Here is a 21,458-nt window from a genome sequence, read left to right on the forward strand (position 1 = left end):
CAGTTCTGGTCTTCTTTAAAGTGTAATAGTAGTAGGGAAAGCACCCCGTTGAAAAATAAAGATGCAAAGGTGTTGAAGAAGACGTGTAAGTGGAGGAGCTGAGCCTGGGGGAAGTGAGTAAGGAGGAATAGGGGACAGGAATGTGAAACTGCGTGTAGGAGAGGGGGAGTGGTGATGGGTGATTTATTCATCATGCAAGGAGTAAGGGCTGCCAAATAAAATTGTGAGGTGCTCAAACCAACTGGTGTGCACACAGTGCTGAGAGCTAAGCTGAGCAACTCTATAACATCCTATAACTTGAGGAGGTTTTACATGCCAGAGGCTGCCTTGTGTGCAGCAAGGAAATAAATTGTACATGAAGAGTTCCATTATAAATGGATGTTGGATGTTGAGTGTTTCTGCCATGTACTTTGCTGAAGCACATAGCAGGGAGGATGTTTTTCAGGCATTTATTTCTGGTTGTCATTAGAAGATGGTTTTGTGTGTTGCTGGGTGTGCTGCAGGTTGTGCTGCTCCTGCCTTTGGATTGAGAGCTTGAGGAGTTCCTGCAGCTTTGGGGGAGGGAATCTTGGGCATCTTCCACCCCAGCAGCAGGAAGGCATGTGTGTAACTTGGGAAATTATCCATTTCATTAGCTAATTAACCCATTAGACCTTGAGCAGTCTGTGAGGAGCTGTCTGAAGCATGCTGTTCACCTTGCTGCATCTTGGGACCTACCTTCTTCTTTGTGTGTTTGCTCTTCATAGGCCTAGCTGTCCATGCAGTAAGTCATAGAAGAGAAATAAGCAGATTCTTCTCTGTTTAATCATTTTTCGTCTGTGCAGAACAACTCAATGTCTTGAATCAAGCAGTAAGGGAAGAGGTAGGGAAGCCCCAAGGCAATGCTTGCTTGGTGGCTTCTCTTTACAGACAGTGGAAAGTCATCAACCAAGTTTATTTGCCTCTGAGATGTCTGTTCTGATCCATGCAGATGGTAAGGCTTTTTGGCAATGCAGTTAGTCACACTTCCTAACACTGATACTGTACTTCTCTACCTTACTATATCCCAAGTTCTAAAGGACCCGTAAGTATCACTGAGTCCAACTCAAGTCCAAGAACAAAGCAGATCTTTTCACCTCCCCTCCTCACTAGTTGAAAAGCCCCATTAATTGCTGTAGAAGGCAGAAATAGTAGTAATAAAAGTTAAGAAATATAAAGAAATACTGGGAGACTTTTAAAGAACCGTAAATGCAACCAGTTATTCTTTTTATAACTTTCTGAGTTTATTATCTAGTTAGGAATAAGCCTTCAGGAGGTGTATTTCTGATTTCAGGCAGGAGGAATGGAAAGGAAGATGGCTGAAGGCAGGAGAAAATAGCTTCGTTGTAAAGTTTTGAATCACAGGATATTTCTCAGCAGACTTCTAATGAGGAAGAAAAGCACACCGTGTATGGTATCTTTGATGTAAATATGTGGAAGTATAGAGCATTATTTAACTGTAATAGTAAGTGTTCCCTAAATATGTGTAGCAGCTAATGAAATCATTTAAGCACTTATGACTGTTACATCACTCAAAGGGTTAAAATAATATTTTTGTTGGAGACTTTCAGTTTGTATCAGTTACTTTAATGTTTTGCTGAAGTTATAGATGTGTCCTATTGCTCTTAGTAGTATTAAACACATCTCTAATTTGAACCCAGAATGGTGAAAATATTGGGCTTTATAGACTTTACTGTATAGGAAGTGAAACTTAAGGGAGTTCTTTTGATTTTGATGGCTTTGAGCATCTTTTCCATATGGATTCAATCCACATTTTAATCAGAATGTGGAAGTCATTATCCTGACATCTGAAACTGAGGTAGCAATAAAAAAAAATATCACAAACAAGACAGCAGACACAAATTATTTTGTGTTTATTACTGGGTGGCCCTTTTGAAACTTTCCCAAAGTTAATTGGTTCCAGATATTTGAGGATCGAAACTGTATTATGACAAATTTATTTCTGGTCATATTTAACTTGCGTCTCCTCAGTGAGGCTGGTTTAAACAAACAAAAAAGTTGTCAACCCACTCATGTCTGCCTCCAGTTTTTGTTGTAGTAGCTTTAATCCTAGTGGTTTGGTTTAATAAAGACCACTGAGAAAACAAACACTGGTAGTTACTGCACCGCTTTTGTAAATTATTTATCATATCTCTAAGATTTTACTGTGGCATAAGTGCTGCTGTGTTAGTTTAAATTGTTCACAAAGATGTCATGTCAGATTAAATACCCCTGTAGAGTTTATATGTGCCTGTGAGCGATGCTTCCTGCTGTATTTGATTAGAAAGTATTTGTACAAGTCTTTGTACGTGCAGACCTGCTATTGCTGCCGTGGGGAGCGATCGAGCAGGGCAAATTGAGCCACAAGTCTGATGGCTGCCTTGCTGGGGCAGGCGGTATGGCCTGGCAGAGCTGTCCTGGGGTAGATCCTGGTTGCTGGTCAGGGACGGTGTTAGTCATGTTGCTTTATGTGTTGTGGGCTTGGGGTCCTGACATGAAGGAGGCAGGATTGTCCAGGGTAGGGCATGTAGCATCTTGAGTTGTTCTCAGGAATTGGTGTACTGCATTTGCTGTGGAAAGTAGAATCATGGAATCGTCGAGGTTGGAAAAGACCTTCAAGATCACTGAATCCAAACAGAGAATCATAGAATGTTTTGGGTTGCCTCCTGAGTCCTGTCTCTAAACCACATCCCTTAGTGCCACATCCATGTGTCTCTTCAGGGATGGGGTTTCCACTGCTGCCCTTGGCAGCCCATTCCAATGCCTGACAACCCTCTCCATGAAGAAATTCTTCCTATTGTCCAATCTAAACCACTCCTGATGCAACTTGAGACTGAGCCCTCACCTCCTCTCCCTTCTCAGCCGTTGAGTAGCTGTTGAGTAGCCGTTGAGTATGGCTACACAGCAATTTAAATGCATATTGCATGTGCATTGTCATATATATTCTTTCCCTATGCATATTTTTGTGTAAACTACTTTTTATGAGTATTTCTAGGCCACTGATGATACAGCAAACTCCTTAATAGCTGTGTTTTTCCCTTGTAAAACTTAATGTAAGCAGAAAATCATTACTGAACTGGTGAGATTTAATATGTTCTTTACTTACTTGTCAGTATGTACCTCAAAGCTTTTTAGTTCCTGCTAGAAACAATCCATTTTTCGAAGTAGCATTTATAATAAGAAGTTCAGTTAGCTTTCACTTCTTAATGACTTTTAGTGGCTAAAGTTAGAGTTAAAGCTATTTGTTCCAGCTAAAATTAGTAATGAAAGTCTTGCAGTGGCAAAGTTGAAAGAGGAGATTGCTACAAGGTAATTAAGTTTATGTTAATAGGAAGGTCTCATTTAGAGCAGGACATACCACGAGCTTGGAACATGGTCATGTTCCTGTCAGAGTTTGTGTATCAGCTGTGGCATGCTGGTAATAAGACTGACAGAAAATATACATTTGTATGTATACATGAACTTTTAAAAGATAACTGGTGAGAGCAGAGAAAGCCTTTGTCTGTCTGTATGTTTCTCAGAATCATCAGTAAGTAAAAATGTTAAAGGAAATGTTAGATTTGTGTAGTCATGGTTTTAATTAATACAAGTCCATTTTCTGTAAGCACTGTGTTTGTAAAATTTATGAAAGGGCACTAAACTGCATTAGGGTAATTTATGGACCAAATAAATGTCAGTTACTGCGACGAACTGGTGTAGGAAACAGCGTGACTAGAACAAAAAAGTGAAGAACGAGAGTAAATTGTAAACACTGTAAGAACAGCCATACAATTGTTCCTTTATATCCAGCCAGGCAAGTGTAAGTTCATTTACAATATATTTATTAACAGTCTCAGGCCAATAAAACAACACTTACAGAGCAGCTTTGGAAACGTGCCAGCTCTCTGTTTCGTGCACTGACAAGTCAGACCACTGTGCTTTTTTTCTTTTCTTTCTTTTCCCAGTTCTGTTTTTTCTTTACGAAGGAAAAAGAAATCGGTATTTGTGATTCCTTTATAGGGCTGTTAAATCTGCCGATCGGCGTTTCAGGGCAGCGTTTCGCATTGTGCTCAATTAGTGCAGCTGAAGCAATACAAGTGCCGGTTTCAGAAATGCACCTAATTACTATAAAACACTGAGGGATCCATTCATTCGCAGTTCCTGGCTCCAGGGGTGCCAGCCACAGAGACTCCAGCAGCTTCTGAAGCCTAATCCTGCGTCGTGTCTCCACGTTTCTGTGGCACTTGCCTTTTGGAAGCTGCAATGCGGTCTGGCTGTTTACGACCATGTGTGGCTGTGCCTGCCATCTGTAGTGTATTGTGGATGGGAAAGTTTGGTGCGTGTGGATAAACTGAGAAGGACCCTCAGTGGTGGGGGACAGAATAATGAAAAACAAAGCATAAAATGGTATCTCTGTATTTGGGAGGGGAGGGTTGAAGGGCTTGTTTCAGATATCAGATTGATTTTGGAACAGGGTTTGCTTGCTGCTTATAGTGGCTGTTCTAGTGGCTGCTTTGCTGACAGACCACTCCCAGCAGCCAGTAGTGAAGACTTCTGGTTGATAACTTACTGGGCCTCTAAACCAGGACTTCCACAGATGAGCATCTGCTGCTTCCTGTGGTAAGACCAGCATCTGAAAGAAAAAAAGTGCACCTCAGCACTCCAGCTGAAGCAGTTACATCCGGGGGCTTTTGTAAAACATCAGTTCACCCTTTGTTTTCTACTCTGACTGCCGTTAGAAAGGTCTCCCATGTTAGTGCACAACCTCTTAACACAGCTGCGTCTGGAGAGAATCTTACTGCTGTCAACTTGTGCCAGCAGCTGTGGTTTTGGAGCTCCTGTACATGCCAACAAAAGCTGTCCCTAAGCAGCATCAGCACAAGGTGTTTTTCCCCCCCTGTACATTATGTCAATGTGAGACTTTTAGTGTCTAATGGAGAGGTGGGAAAGCTTCATGTGAAGACCTGGCCTGACACGTGCTGGCTTAACCTGGCCTTAGCTACTCTTTGTAGTGTTTGCAAAACAAATGCAGTGTTTCTTTAGCCACGCTTTGAAAGCTTTCTGAAGTGTGAGCCTGGACAAAGGCATCATAATGGTCTGATTTATGAGTGCCTGGGATGTTTCTGCACTTATCAGGATTAATTTACTCATTTGATGGGCAGCGTATCGTGCTTTGGGCTCAGTTGGTTGTCTGCCATAGTCTCTGAATTGTTTTTAGTATTGCTACATTCCTTATACAATTCCTTCTTCTGTAAGTGTGATTTATGTTCTTTTTCCCCGAGAGGCATGAGCTATTATTTGGCTGTGCTAATGTACAGGATGTTCAAACGAACATGCTTATCCATGCAGCCCAGGGCAGTTTATATAACAGACCAACTACATGTATTTGTTACCTTTGGATCTTGCCAGCAATAACTGCACGTTTTGTTCCTGGTCAAAAATCCTTTTCCTTGTTATTTTGTACTCAGTGAAAGCATTTGTTGTCAATCTTGAGATCTGTTGTAGTTTCCTTATGTGTTTAATATAAAGAGAATGGACAAGTATATGGTAAGTAGAGTAGTCTGATAAAGGGGTTCTGTGGTTTGTCTGCCTCTCAGGTGGGAAGCACCAATTTCAACTTCAGTTTGAACTTAGATTAAGTTCACATAGCCTTCCCTACTTTATCCAGTGCTCTGACATAACTCTATAACACATGTAGTAGCCAAGGATCATACTATACTTTCTGGGTTTGGTAAATCTGCCAGATCATTTACTACAAATGGCTCCTGTGTTACCTTCAGAAATGCATAAACTCAACTCCAGGCTTAAAATCCCTTGCTTGTGTGTGAGCATCATATGTTGTCCATTAGGGCATGCAAATTTCCTTCTTTCACACATAATACATTGTACCAACAGAGCTGACTGTTACAACAGAGTATACAAAACTACGTTTAATGTACCACCAGACACTCAGCTGCTGATTCTTTTAATAATTCAATTAATTCTGATTTTGTGCTGCAAAAATGAAATATGAGTACAGGGTTTTTCAAAAAAGAGCTTTTCAGGTGAGATTATGGCAGTTTTATAATAGGCTTTACAGACCTGGCGTGTATTGCCACAGCACCATCAGTAGCAACCAACCCAATTTTATCTCCCACAGCATATCAGCTGTAGGAGAATTGGTATGTGATAATAGGAATTGCTTTCTACAGGTTTTGTGTTAGAGTAGGCTAAATTTTCTCCCTTACATGAAAGTGTGCCTAAGTGTTTTTATGGACAGAAAGCAAGTAGACAGTAATTGGCAGAAGGTCCAGACTGAAATCCTATTGGGATCTTGTGTGTTTCAGGAAGAAAAGATTGTAGCCAACTTTATCCTCATAGTGTTTCAGTATGACCTGCGCCTTGATTTTAAGAGCACTTTGCTAATTTAGTTTGCTAGAGGCACTTTCCCTTGCTGCGAAGGTTGGTCTGTGAGCTCTGTCCTTCAGGGCTGTTGCTGGCCAGGGGAAGTCACAAAATCACAGAGTGGTAGGGATTGGAAGAGACCTCTGGAGATAATCTAGTCCAACTCCCCTGCTAAAGTAGGCTCCCTACAGTAGGTCACATGTGAAAGTGTCCAGGAGGGTCTTGAATGCCACCATAGAAGGATTCTCCACAGCCTCTCTGGGCAGCCTGTTCCAGGACTCTGTCACCCTTGTAGTAAATAAATTCTTCCTCGTGGAATTTTCTGTGTTCCAGTCTGGGTCTGACTAATATTTTAGTAATGTGGGTAGCATCTAGGTTAAAATTGTTAAAATATGGGGCTTCAGTGTACAATTCCACTGTGACTTCTGTCAACAGTCTTAGCATTCAGAGCAGACATAGCCCTTCTGATGCACAGTACAAAGAGGCATGAATTCTTTCTGACATCAGTCTTCTGGTGAAAGCTTCCTGCCTTCATTGAGAAGAGAAGTCATTGTACAAGTGTGCTTTGCTCTGAGCCCCACACCACTTGGAAGAGAGGGCTCCAGCCACAGAGGTACTGACTGCTGCTCTTTTACTTTGAAGGTCACAGAATCTCAGAATGGCCAGGGTTGGAAGGGACCTCAAGGATCATGAATCTCCAACCCCCCTGCCACACGCAGGGCTGCCAACCTCCACATTTAACACCAGACCAGGCTGCCCAGGGCCCCATCCAACCTGGCCTTGAACACCTCCAGGGACGGGGCATCCACAACCTCTCTGAGCAGCTGTTCCAGCACCTCACCACTCTCATAGTGAAGAACTTCCCCCTGACATCCAACCTAAATCTTCCCTCCCTGAACTTAAAACCATTTCCCCTTGTCCTGCAGTTATCTACCCTTTCAAAGAGTTTATTCCCCTCCTGTTTGTAGGCTCCCTTTAGGTACTGAAAGGCTGCAATGAGGTCACCCTGCAGCCTTCTTTTCTCCATGCTGAACAAGCCCAGCTCCCTCAGCCTGTCTTCATAGGGGAGGTGCTCCAGTCCCCTGATCGTCAATGCATTTTGATAGGTCTTGTCCAAAATTCCTTCATTGAAGATAATCTAGCTCTTATCCAACATTAGATGTACTTTTTCTAATGAAGAGGAGAGGCGTGTTTATATAAGCTGCCCTCAAATTAAATAGCATTTACCTATGTGTTCTGCTTCTTGTTAGCTTAGAAAGACTGTATGGCATACACATGTTTAAACAATAAGATTGGTAAAAGAATTGAATGCCTCATCTGAAGTAGATGCAGTCTGTAATACTTATTGTTTACAGCGGGGTGATGATAAATCACTAGTTTGAAAATGTTTTTTAGATTAGATTTGTATTAGTATAACTCATAAATTGTAACAAAACAATTGAGACACAATATTTTTTTCCATTTGCAAATACTAAGAGCTACTGCTTAAAATTGCTACCAGTAGGAAATGTAAAAGATGAGGTAATTCCCTAATGAAAAAAAGGACCATGGTTGTGAAACACATTAAATATAAATCTTGTAAAACCTGTAGCAAATGCACTGACTGGAACCCACTTGTAGTTCATGCTAACAAGAAGTTCTGGTCAATGAAGGCAGATAAAGGAACTGTAAATTATTATATTTAAATGAATCTGGAGTTCCAGAGTATGCAAGAAATGAAATAAAATCTTCTATATATGCAGTGCTCATTAATGTAGTCATAGTGAAGCATAAAAATGTCAGTGCTACAAGACCTATATTTCCTTGAGTATTGTGTTCAGTTTTGGGCCCCTCGCTACAAGAAAGACATTGAGGCCCTGGAATGTGTCCAGAGAAGGGCAACAAAACTGGTGAGGGGTCTGGAGCACAAATGTTATGAGGAGCAGCTGAGGGAGCTGGGATTGTTCAGTCTGGAGAAGAGGAGGCTCAGGGGAGACCTCATTGCACTCTACAACTTCCTGAAGGGAGGTTGTGGTGTAAAAGGGTCTGGCCTCTTCTCCCAGGCAAATAGTAGGACCTGAGGAAAAGGCCAGAAGTTATACCAGAGGAGGTTTAGGTTGGACATTAGGAGAAACTTTTTCTCTCAAAGGGTGGTCAGGCACTGGAATGGCTGCCCAGGGAGGTGGTGGAGTCGCCGTCCCTGGCAGTGTTCAAGAGGCGCCTGGATGAGGAGCTACGTGATATGGATTAGTGCTTGTGGTACTAATAGGAATGGGAGGGTGGTTGGACTGGATGATCTTGCAGGTTGTTTCCAACCTTGCGATTCTATGATTCTATGATATCTGTAGCTTGTCTGTGTCACTGAGTGCTTCAGTCTCCACCATTTTTCAGGAAGTTAAGCAAAGATTAGGGTTCGGCAGTCTCTGGATTTTGCTTTCAGTTGTCCCAGTAGCTCAGAGAAGATTGTCAGTCTGCTTGGACAGATCTGTCTGTCCTGTGTGGCCAGGGAGCAGAAATATCCCCATGGGTCAGTCCCTGGCAGGAAGAAGTGGGATGTTTTTCTCCTGCACAGCAATGGATTGATGGGTAGGTGGTGCTTCTCACCACTTTGGAGCAGGAGATCCCCTGAGTGCAGGGGAAAGGAAGCAGTGCCTGTTTGCTACTGTGCAGACATTCCCAGGCTAGCTGAGGTGGTCTTTCATAGAGCCATTGAACCACAGAATGACTTGGGTTTGAAGGGACCATAAAGTCCATCTAGCTCCTATCCCTTGCTAAGAGTTGATTGCCCCACACTAGCTCAGGTTGTCCTCTGAGGGCCCCATCCAGCCTGGCCTTGAGCACCTCCAGGGAAGGAGCACCCACAGCTTCTCTGGGCAACCTGTGCCGGGGCCTCACCACCCCGTAGTAAAGGATTTCTTCCTAACTTCAAATCTGAATTTCCCCTTTTTTAGTTTAAGGTCATTCCCCCATGTCCTATCACTATCACACTGTGTAAAAAGTTGTTCCATCTCTTGCCTGTAAGCTCCCTTGAAGTACTAGAAGGCAGCATTGAAATCTCCCTGGAGCCTTCTCTTCTCCAGTCTGAACAAGCGCAGCTCCCTCAATCTATCCCCATAGGCTGGAGAGATGCTCCAGCCTTCTGTTCATCTTCAGGGGCCTCCTCTGCTCCACATCCTTCCTGTGCTGGGAGCCCCAGGCCTGGATGCAGTACCAGGGGCCTCATGAGGGCAGAGCAGAGGGGACAATCCTCCCTCTGTCTCTGCTGCCATCCTTCTGTTGGTGCAGCCCAGGGTGCTGTTGGCTGTAAGAGCACACTGCTGGCACGTGTCCACTTTTTGTCCATCAGAACCCCAAGTCCTCTGCATAGCAGCTCTCAAGGAGTTCTCCCATTCTGTACTCATCTGGGATAAGCTTTCATTCCAGCTGGTAGCATTACTAATCAAAGACATTTTTGACAGTTGTTTTATGCTTTCCATGGGCTGATGTGCCACTGTTATCTGCCCGTCTGAGCTGTGACTGCAAAGAGGATTATAGCTGGCTTCAGTGGTTCACTTTTCAGATCCAGAACCCCTGCTCTGTCCTGGTGCTGGGGCTCCGTTCTCTGGCAGTTTTCCAGACTCTATTTCTCCAGTTTCCCAGACTGGCTGCTGGCCTGTCTTGTGAGTATTTCCAGCATTATACTGCTGGACTTTTTTATTTTTTTCTGACTAACTTTAATTTAATTGCAGCATTCTAGAGAGTTGAGCAGTTCACTCCTTTGTGTGGCGTACATGAGAAAAAGGTGAAAGTCAGTTACAGGCTGGGGCCAGGAATGCCAATGAGTATCAAGCACTGCTACATTTTTTGGGTGGAGGGGTTGAAGAGTGGGTAGAGAAATCAGAAGAAAAAATCATCATCCTGGAAAAAGTTGCAGATACCACAACTTCAGACTCCTGGGTTTAGATTAAGATAAATAAATAGTAATGCTTCTATTTCATACCCTTGGCAGTGCGTAATGCTTGGTTATTTTTGCAGTTGGTTCATTTGTTCGAAGCGTGTTCAGCAGCTGGAAGCTTTGAAACTCTTGTTAAGGGGAGGCTCAAGCTTGTGAGCTGGTTGGCAGTGAAGGCTGTTCTTGCAGCAAAGGCAAATCTTGTAGATTGCTCTGCTTTCATACTTGCTGTCAGCCTTTTCACTCTGATATCATGCTTGCAAAATGCAAATTGGCATGAACAGTCAGCTTGAAAGGAAGAAATCATTTTTGGAGCAAAAACTCTGTCTTGGTGTTTCTTGGGAACTGGTATAATACCAGGGCTGTCATCTCACAGAATGACCTGGGTTGGAAAGGACCTCAAAGATCATCTCATCCCAACCCCACCGCTATGGACAGAGTTGCTAACCACGAAATCAGGCATTAGATCAGGCTGCCCAGAGCTCCATCCAACCCAGCCTTGATCACCTTTAGGGATGGGGCATCCACAGCTCCTCTGGGCAGCCTATGCCTCATTACCCTCTGAGTACAGAATTTCTCCCTGACTCCTAATCTGAATTTCTCCTGTTTTCAAGCCATTCCCTCTTGTTCTGTCACTACGACATTGAGTCAAAAGTCATTCCCCCTCCTGCTTATAAGCTCCCTTCAAGCACTGAAAGGACACGATGAGGTTTCTCCGCAGATACTGGATTGCTTATGCTGCATTAATTATGAGTTTTACAAACCTCCCATATATATATTAAGAGACATAGTGCTCTTTGTAATCTGAGGAAGGAGAGCCACGTTCAGCTGGTACTTTTGCTGTTCAAGATGCATGGCTAGTTATGTGTTCTATTTACTTTCAGTCCTCTAACCTTCGAGGTGGCCTTCCTCCATCCCTCATAAATTAGAGCAGATCTGCCCCTTCTTGTGTGTGCACTGCAACCTGGAGTTTGTGCATATTGCAAATAAGTGCCCTTCTGTCCCTTTCTACATCTGTGTTTTCATTTGAGATGGGCATAGGATTATATTATAGAATTGTATTATCCATCTTTGAAAGTTGCACAAATGTCATGGAAGGGGAAGGAAGGTATGGTATTGAGAAAGAATGCTGCACTGACTGTGTGCACATGGTAAAAGCTGACAATGAAAAAAAATAGAGAAGTTTCTGAAAACAGATGGAAGACTGTCAGGATATTTGTAAAATGTGTTTTATTGTAGGAATTAAATTGTTCAGTTTGCCTTATTGTGTTCACACATAAGTCACCTGTATGGCAGATAAAGCTAAGCAGTGATTTGATCAGCTCATGACTGAGAGGAAAGGACATTGCTGGTACTGTGGTAATTTCACTGAATGGCGCAACAATAAATAAGCTCATTGGCTAAGTTAAATACAAACCTGTCATCTGGAGGAACATTTAGATCTAGTGGATTGTCTCACACTTAACATTTTTTGGTCGTAATTAGGAAAAGATTCTGATTTGAGAAACTTCTTGTTTGCTTTTCTGTTCATTATTGCTTCTGCATCTTATCAAATCCTCTATTTGTAACGCTTGTGCTTGTTTTCAAAAGCTGTGTGATGGTTTGCTGACAAGGGCTGTGACAACAGTTCATTTGTGATATATGGTCAAGTTGAAAAATGTTATTGATGATTTGGATAGACTGTCATGAACCTTTCTTTAATATCACTTGCTTTTTGAGAGCAAACACCAGTGTTAAAGGCCAGAGCTGTCAGCCAGCTGCTGAAGCCAAGATCAGCAAACTTAATAGGGAAAAAAATGTTTTGTGCCATTCCATCCATTCTTATAACAAATTGCACCATTTTCTTTCCAATTAAATCCATAAATTGCTTCTAATGACTTCCAAAGATCTGTGCCTTTCAGGACATATCTTTAGCCATAACTCATTTTTCCTTTTCTTCTTTCTTTTTCTTTTTTGGAATGCAAGTAGACTGGGATTTTGGAATGCCAAGTGATTAGAAGTATGTAGTTCTAAAATTAATTTACATTAGCAGTTCCCTCCACTGCTTGTATTTGCCATTTTAATTTTGGTAAAACAGGAACTATTTTGATGGAGCACTATGAGACCATTTTATTTTTCTGAAAACCTAGGAAATTCAAGCATCTGGAATCTGAAGTACTATTTTTCTCCTTGTTTCTCCCACTGTTTCCATCAATAATGCACAATTATTTTCCAGTTCAGTTCTGTTTCTTACATGTGGTTTTTCTGTTACTCACTTGCAAAAAACTTCATCAGAAGTTCCTGCTTTCTTTGAGGGAGGACATGCGGTCATCTTCCTCAACAGATGACATTAGATCTTAGAGTACGTAACAGATTTGTCAGATACATTCATTGGTCTGCTATTTCACCTCACATACTCTATGACACAATATGCATTCCTTACAGCACAGTTTTAGGATTCAGTTGCTATCAGTTTGGGAACACATTTATTTCACACTGAGATCACTAAAACCATCTGTTGATGATTTTTTTTCTTACAGACCTCTGATTTGTACCTCTGAATAGCAGTACGTAAAGTCACTGCCTCAGCCCGTAATGATTCTTATTTAGAGCTCATTCCCAGCAAACTGAATGAAAATAAACCTTAAGCTTTTACAACTTCATAAAAATTTGATTATAATGAAAAACTTAATGCTAACAGAGATGCAGGCAGTTGAAAGTGATCTAAATTCCGAGTCAACTGTCTCTTTGGGAACAATATTGTTGTTTCTTAAATGGACAGTTTTGTCTTTTTCATTAGTTACCCTGGCGTGACGATAAATATCTCCAGTCAGTTGTATCTCATAGTTGCAGTCACACATCCTGAACCATAAGAGCCCTGAGAACTCTTCTGTGGGAACAGAAGGGCAGTTTTGACTTGATGCCTAAAAGTATGCTGAATTTTTCTGGTAGAAATCTACTACTGAAGTGATCCAAGAAACTATTTTGTTTGAGAGCCTGTATTGAAAGAGTAGGACTCTGCTTATTTTCAGAGTTAATCTTAAATATATAAAAGAAAAGCATACAGTATATGGAAATGGAAAACCTATTTATTTAAAGTTTGTATTGAGTGGGTTTGAACTTCAAAATTGAAACAAGTTGTATCAGAATTCCATGCAGTTTGGAATGTTGGCTGTTGTCATACTAAAAGCTTTGGTAGATTTGAAATAAAAAACATAAGAGTATACCAGACAAGATGTGTTCCATAAACTGGATTTGTAGCCAATAATGATATAATGTCTTGTAAAGATCCTTTTACTGTCAGCTGGAACACAAGAAGTTAACTGCAGTACAGGAAGTTTAACTGCAACACAGGAAGTTCAAGTAAACATGTGAAAGAACTTCTTTGCTGTGAGGCTGACAGAGCACTGGAGCAGGCTGCCCAGAGAGGTTGTGGAATCTCCTTCTCTGAAGATATTCAAAACGTGCCTGGATGCTTTCCTGTGCAACCTATTGTAGGGAACCTGCTTTAGCAGGGTTTGGACTTGGTGATCTCCAGAGATCCCTTCCAACCCCAGTGATTCTGTGATTTCCCATCACTTGCTCTAAGCTCTTGTCCAAATCTTTTTCCTTTTATATCCCCTTGCTTATTCCTCCACGTTCAGAGGTTGCTGCAGGACCTCCATCCTAAGAGGTGGCCAGTGCATGGGCAGCCCAGGAGGAATCAGGTGGCCCTGGTGATCACTGCCAGGCTAGAACATTCCATGGGTTTTGTTCTTGCCTGTATTTGGAGGTCAGAGAGAAGGGAGCTGGAAATTGAAGGGAGTGAGGGAGTTGGTTCAAAATGGAAATGTTATGGATAAGATGATGGTTTAAGACTGAAAATTTTTTGCTAGTCTTATCAATATGATTTTGTGTGATGTTACATTTGGGTCTATGGCTAGTGGCTGGCAACTCTGCCTGTGGCAGGGGTTTGTAAGTAGATGATCATAGAATCATAGAATGGCTTGGGTTGGAAGGGATCTCAAGGGCCATCAAACTCCAATCCTACTGCCACGAGCAGACCCTTGAACCTCCATATGTAACACTAGACCAGGCTGCCCAGGGCCCCTGGGGTGAGGTGTCCAATCTGGCCTTGAACACCTCCAGGGACAGGGCATCCACAACCTCTCTGGGCAGCCTGTTCCAGCACCTCACCACTCTCTTGGTAAAGAACTTCCCCCTGATATCCAACCTAAATCTTCCTTCCTTCAACTTAAAACCATTTCCCCTCATCCTGCCATTATCTGCTCTTTCAAAGAGTTGATTCCCCTCCTGTTTGTAGGCTCCCTTTAGGTACTGAAAGGCTGCAATGAGGTGATGATCTTTGAGGTCCCTTCTGACTCAAGCCATTCAATGCTTCTATGATTCTAATCATCATCCCTTTGAAAGTTTCAACTCCTTTAAAATTTCTCTTGGAATCTGCATACCTAAAACCCAAAGATCTCTGTCTCCAGCTTTGTTATTGTCCAGGCATCAACAGCTATGGGTGGCCTCATCCCCTCATGTTCTTGGGGTAGACAACCATCACTGCAGTCCTAATCTGCTCAGTGGGGTTCAGCGCAAGGAGCAGTGCCCATAGGGGGAGATCTCTCTCATGCTAGATTTGCTGTTGCTGTGAATTTTTCTTGTTTCTGAATGGTTTTGACATCTGGTATTAACTGTGCATGTACAAGCGTATTGAGAGATCTTTTACTAGGGAATGTGTAAAGAAAGTCGCACACACCAGTGGTTTTCAAAAGAAACAAAAGAAGCTCAGCAGTATTGACAGAATACTCAATTCACTTGAAACATCCTTGAAAATGTTGGTGGGAAGAGATGATGAAAGAAACCAATTTGGGGAAGGACAAAAGGTGGCTTGAGGTTTACTTTACCTCTGGAAGGATGGAGGCTTGGGAAGCAGAGCTGCACTCAGGCACTGTCCTGTGTTATGGCCGTGTCAAGGAAGAAATGCATTCTGCAGTTGGGTTTTGAAGTTCACACATTCATCTACAGACACTGGTGGGAAACAAGGCAAATAAAAACTCTTTTATAGGATTCTTTTCTGCAGGCAGTTATTTAGGAAAACGTAAATATCATCTAGTCCACATCTAGAAGATTTAGAAGAATTTAGAATTTAGAAGAAGAATTAATGTCAGTAGATGTCTTTGATACTAAATTTGCTGAGCTACAGCTGTCTTGAAGTACTGCAGCATGAACCCCACAAATTTTGCAGTCATGTAAGCGCTGAGCTGCTTACTTCTTAAATTGCCATTCTGGAAGACAGGCACTACAAACTACTTAAACTTTCTAAACCCCTTTTCAAGCAGCCTGATAATTACATTGTAACATAGAGTTCTGAATGTTTGAGTAATTTGTTAAATTAGGAACAGATATTAAAAACATGTATGATTGCAGCTAAAGTTGAGACTTGCTTCCCTACTTACTTTGGAAGCAGGTCTTTGAAACAAATCTATTCTTGCATATTCTGATGTGCCAATCCATGTTTTTATGTAACCAGTGCATTTTTTCACTACTTTTTCTGACCGTCTTGTAAATGCAACAACATGGCAATTTGGCATACCTGTGTTTAAACTCAAAGTTAGGAAATCAACAGAAATGCAGGTCATTTAGAGAAACTTTCCCTGCTTGTTTCAGTTGTGTTGTTCGGTTTTACTTTTTACCAGAAAGAAATGTGATACAGAACCTATGGGTTTTGTTTCTGTTACAGCTTGAATTATGAGTCAGTTGTCTGTGGTGGTCAGAAATCTGTGTTCCTTGTCCAGCAGACTAAGAAGAGGATGGCCTCTTTTAAGGCCATGTTAACCAGCCATAATAGTTTCATGATTTTGTAAAATTCAATTGTAAAATGGATGGTGAAAGTAGCTGACACTTTAAAAAATTCAATAAAATACTAAGCGTTCATGATATAAGTTGAAATAAATCTTCATGAGCTGAATGACCTTTCTTAAAAATAACCTGTGTGTGATTTCTGTGTGTTTGTCGATGCAGGCCACTGAAACGTTGTTCCGAATGGCAGTAGCAAGAGGAGCAATCACACCATTAAGACATGGAGAAGTAAGGCTATATATATATTTTTTTCTTTTGTTTCTTTGTAGTTTTTCTCTTTGCACATATGGCATAAAATAGTAATGTAGTGCTTTATGAATTCGTGGGAGGAATTGCATTGCCTTCAGGTAAGTGAAGAGGGCTGGGCGATACACAGCTTGCATTTCTATGTTACACTTTTTCTGAAGAACAGTAGAGAATTTAAATCCTGCCCACTGGGAGATTAAATATTCTTCCCAAATCTCTTTTTTTTCTCTCTGCTTCAGTCATCATTTTGCATTATGGTACAAGGGGCTATCAAGCACATTCTTTTGCCCAAGTGATGTTTCACTGGATTTTCTGTATTAGAAATAAATAAACTGTAGAATCCAGAGAAATTCACAAAAAATTGAGCTTTGTTATGGGGTAGCTGTAAAGAGCTCACCTTATGCTTTCTTTGTTTCTCTCAAGAAATGAGTAACCAGGTATTATGTGTGTAGTTATATGTGTGATATAAAATGTGTATATTATATTAATAGTCACTTGAAAGAAGGGGTGAGTTGTTGTTCATGCATACTTCTGTGTTGGCATTATTCCTTTTTTTTTTTTTCTTCCTTCTCTGTGTTGTATATGATAACATTTCACTGAACATTACTGATTAAATATGTTCAGTATTAGTGGATGCAATTTATTCTTACATTGAATTTGATCTAAAGAAATTTACTCCAGTCAGTCGTTGCACTTTGGAAATGAGAACTGATCTGGACATTGCCACTGCTGGATGCTGCAGTATAAAAGATTTTAATGTAGAAACTTTTTTTTTCCCATGGCAATCTGATTTCATCAATTTTTTAGGTAAATTTATATATTGTGTAGCAGACACAGCATTCAGTTTGGAATCAGAGCAAAACTTACCTTTGGAAGCCCAGCTGTGCTATACAATATGCCTTGTGCTGATGAAATTGTCTTAATTTCTCTTTTGAAAGAAAGTAATGTATTTCTGCATCGCTGTCTGAAGAAGTACCTGAGGTTTACCCAAGGAGGCTGTGGATGCCCCATCCCTGCAGGCATTCAAGGCCAGGCTGGATGTGGCTCTGGGCAGCCTGGTCTGGTGGTTGGCGACCCTGCGCATAGCAGGGGGGTTTGAAATAAGACAATCATTGTGGTCCTTTTCAACCCAGGCCATTCTATGAATCTATGAATTCTATGGTTCTGTGATTTCCTGTCCTGACACTGTTCAGTTTTTGCTTTTTTGAATATGGATCCTTTGCACGTTTTTTGTTCTGCTCTTCATTCTTTCATACAGAATGTAGTACAGCTTTCAGGAGTGGTTATTATAGAATATGTGCAATGCATCCATATTCTCTCTGTTTAGGTTTTTCAGTGAAGGATACTTAATTTTCCGTGTTTAAATGAACAAGTTGGCCAGACAATGTGTGAAATCTCCATCCTTGTAGATACCTGATGGATGGTATGAAGTATGGAAAAACTCAAATGATTCTTATAGAAGTGTTACTAATAATATTAAACACAGTACTGGAACATTTACAGCCACAATGATCTCTGTTGTGAGCAGTACCAACAATTTGTGTATCTTACACATTATATCTCATAGAAATGATGTGGTAGAAAATGTTTATGTTTCTTCTTCAGATACTTCCTCTGATCTTTTTCAGTTAATTAGCCTCAAGGGTTGGAGACCAACAGGCAGATAAGCAGTGCGAGGTTGTAGCCACGATCAGGAAGGAAGGAAGTGGGTGAAAACACTTCTGTGTGGTGATGGTGAACTACGAGTGTCCTGTGACATGGTAACCTGGGCATTCCTGGGACTCGATTGCAAATCAGTTCAGGATAGAATGGGAAAAATAAAAAGGCCTCATTTCTCTCTTATACTCTTGTCAGGCTCTATGCAGAGCAAGAATTATTGTGACTCACAGAAGATCTCTTCACTACGTTTCACTGTGGAATTGTAATTTTTTAGTTAGAAAATGAGGAGGGATATTAATTGAATGATTTTTTTTTTTTCCAGAGGAAATATAATTATCAAGAGTCATATCATATTTTCTTTAGCTCTTCCAAGAAATTGCTAAATATTTGCACAGTGCGTAACTAGAAAGGAAGCCAGAACAAAAGCTGAATGTGAGCTAAAGTTGACTGCATTCTGTTTGAGAAGTGTGAAGTTGGCAGCTGAAATGGAAGCTGAGCAAATTGTTTATTGGCAATTGCAAACTATGCAGGCGACAGTCTGAATGTGCAGAAGTGCTGTTGGGTTTTCCTAACAATATTTAGATTCTAGACCCCTTTAATATTTAGGAGGGAGTGAAAATGTTGAATACTAGAAGGAAATATTTGTGCAGATACTTATTTGTTTTAAATTCTTTTTAAAAATTACAGTATATTCAACAGTTTAATGGAGAAACATTTTTTCTATGCAGACAAAACAGAATGCATGAAAGGTTACTCATTATAATCCAGTTGTCATCAACAGGTGGATTTATAATATTCCTTGTTTAGGGTAAATGTCTTTTCTGATGTTTCCCATCTTTTCCTCTTCCTAGGACTCAAGTCATAAAGCTTACAGAATTTTTGAGTCTTGCTTTAATTGCCCTTGAAGGAATTGAAAGATGAGGTGATGCTGGATATTTGACTTTTGGATATGGTTTATAAATTTACTGTTGAGAGTTTAGAAAATTGTCCTGCCAAAAGTACTTACGAATTTGTGTACATAATACTAATAGCCATTGAAATTTAGATCATTAACGTTCCTGAAGAATCTTCTTGACAGTTGTATTGCTTCTGGTTTGACTGAAATGTTGCAGCATCCCTGGGAGGGAATCAAACCCAGAGGGAGAATTCACTTTCGGGAGTCAATATGTTGCCTTGTTAATGAGTTATTTCTGTCAGCTGCTTTGTCCTGGGGATGGAGCGTGGGGCAGAACCTGGTAAGGTTTCATCATGGAATCATAGAATTGCTCAGGTAGGAAAAGACCTTTAAGATCATTGAGTCCAACCACAATCTAACCATACTACCCTAACTAACAACCCTCCACTGAATCATGTTGCTGAGCACCACATCCAGATGGTTTTTAAACACATCCAAGGATGGTTACTCAGCCACCTCCCTGGGGAGCCTATTCCAGTGCTTAAGAACCCTTTTAATAAAGAAGTTTTTCCTGATATCCAACCTAAACTTACCCTGGTTTAACTTGAGGCCATTTGCCCTCATCCTGTCACCAATGAGAAGAGACCAACTCCACTCTGCTGTAAGCACCTTTCAGATATTGGAAGAGAGCAATAAGGTCTCCTCTCAGCCTCCTTTTCCCCAGACAAAACAGCCCCAGTTCCTTCAATCTCTCCTCATAGGGCACATTCTTCAAGTCCTGCACAAACCTTGTTGCTCTTCTTTGGACCTGCTCCAGCACCTCCATGTCCTTTCTGTACTGAGGTGCCCAAACTGAGTACAGTACTCGAGGTGGGGCCTCACTTTATGCTCATTCCAAGATGATGCGAAGAGTGTATGGGCAGATGTGAGCACACCAAAGGTGCAGCAGTGCTTACATACGGAAGTCTCAGGCTGCATTTCATTAATGTCACAAACTTTATGATTGGCATAGCTCTCCAGCTGTGCATTCTCTGGAGCTTCTGCTGCTGTATGCTCACCCCATGAGCATGAAAGAGATCTTAGGACATGCCAAGTATTATTTTTAGTTCTGTACTGTGAAGGTGACAAGGTGTAGGGCAGTCATTTACATGGTGATCTCCTTTCTGTATGAAGGGACTTATTCTTTGACTCTTAAGTTTTGAGTTCTGTTGCAGCGTTGTGCCTGCCTGTGTTTTCGGCCAGCTTCATTTGTAATGCATGACATGCAGGAAGGCTTCATAAACGCCATCATTGTAGATTGTGAGAGGTACTGTGAATCACTCGAGATGAATTTTCATTCAAATAAAATTGCTTTGGGCACTCCGTTTCCTGTGATTTCAGCCCGAGGGCATATCAGACCTAATCACTTTCAGGCACGTTAGAAACCAAATGGCAACGTGATCCCAGACATCTGATCCTTACCCTTTTGCCTTCCTATCACAAAGATGTCATTATTGCCAGGGGTTCAAAAGTTCTGCTCTCACAGACTGCCCTGACATCTCTGATTTCCACTCTTTTGTCTTGAATACTCTGTGACTGTCATGTTAATATGTGAGGAAAGATGTTTTCTCAGATTTACATACATCTTACAGCGCTGGGTACACTCCAGCTACAGCCCTGATGACTCTCTGTTTTTTAAACTTTCTGTTTCCAGCCAAGGACACTTTCAAAGAGTGCTGTTGGTCAAAGCAAGTCTCCTTTGTTCTCACTGGAAATTGAAATGCTTCGTAGCAAACTGTGTTTGACATATACAAAAGAAATTTGGTTTGCTACAATGAAACTTAAGTTCTTGTAAGGCAATGTCATAACATTCATGGACTTTTCCTGCCTTCAAAGTAGCATTGTCAGTCTCTTGGATCTTTTTTGGTGTTTTCTTTTCCTCCTGGTAGAGGGTTGCTAGCACACAGAAAAATGTGTATTTTTTTAATTTAATGTGTTACAAAAACAATGTCAATTTAGTTTAACCAAACCACGTTTTCTGAATATGTGGTGTAAGATCCAAAGTGCCAATATGTTTCAGTGTTCACTTCTCTTACCCAATACTCTCATTTTTGGAAGAAATTACTTTGCAAAAGCAAAAGAAGCCATTACTTGGGGGCACATCTGAGTCCCTTTTCCTCTAAAGGGTGATTGCTTCTCTCTGTCTTCAAGAGACAGAAGAGTTTCATTTTTAACTATTTTAAAAAAATATTAAAAAAATAAGAAGTATTATTGAAGAAAGTAGATCTGAACAAACCAACCAAACAAAAGCCATCGGTTGGATTTGGGGACATACGTATCTTTTGCTTTTCTGCCTACTGAAATCTTTTCTGGAAATGATTTTGAGCCTGCTTGTACAACAGCAGCAAATGGATGAAACATATATTTGAGCATAGAAATGGCTTATAGTCCACTTACTTAAGGTTGCTTTTTGGAACGTGTGTCAATGCTGTTTTAAAATTTGTATTGCTATCTGGAAAATCCTTTTGACAGGTCCGAATTTTGAACAGCTCAAATATAATT

The 21,458-nt window shown here is 41.0% G+C and overlaps 1 protein-coding gene across 2 annotated transcripts in view; it reads left to right on the forward strand.

Moving 5' to 3' along the window:
• Positions 1–21,458, forward strand: part of TMEM135 (transmembrane protein 135) — a 166,416-nt gene that overhangs the window by 52,961 nt on the left and 91,997 nt on the right. For both annotated transcript variants that reach the window (XM_042810212.1, XM_042810295.1), the window contains one exon: positions 16,280–16,345. In XM_042810212.1, coding sequence (XP_042666146.1) covers positions 16,280–16,345 — 66 coding nt within the window. The remainder of the gene's footprint in view (positions 1–16,279; positions 16,346–21,458) is intronic.

This window comes from Centrocercus urophasianus, unplaced genomic scaffold, assembly GCF_019232065.1.
Source record: "Centrocercus urophasianus isolate 14NV4802_14NV808 unplaced genomic scaffold, USGS_Curo_1.0 seq_1, whole genome shotgun sequence".
In the NCBI taxonomy this organism is placed as follows: Eukaryota; Metazoa; Chordata; class Aves; order Galliformes; family Phasianidae; genus Centrocercus; species Centrocercus urophasianus.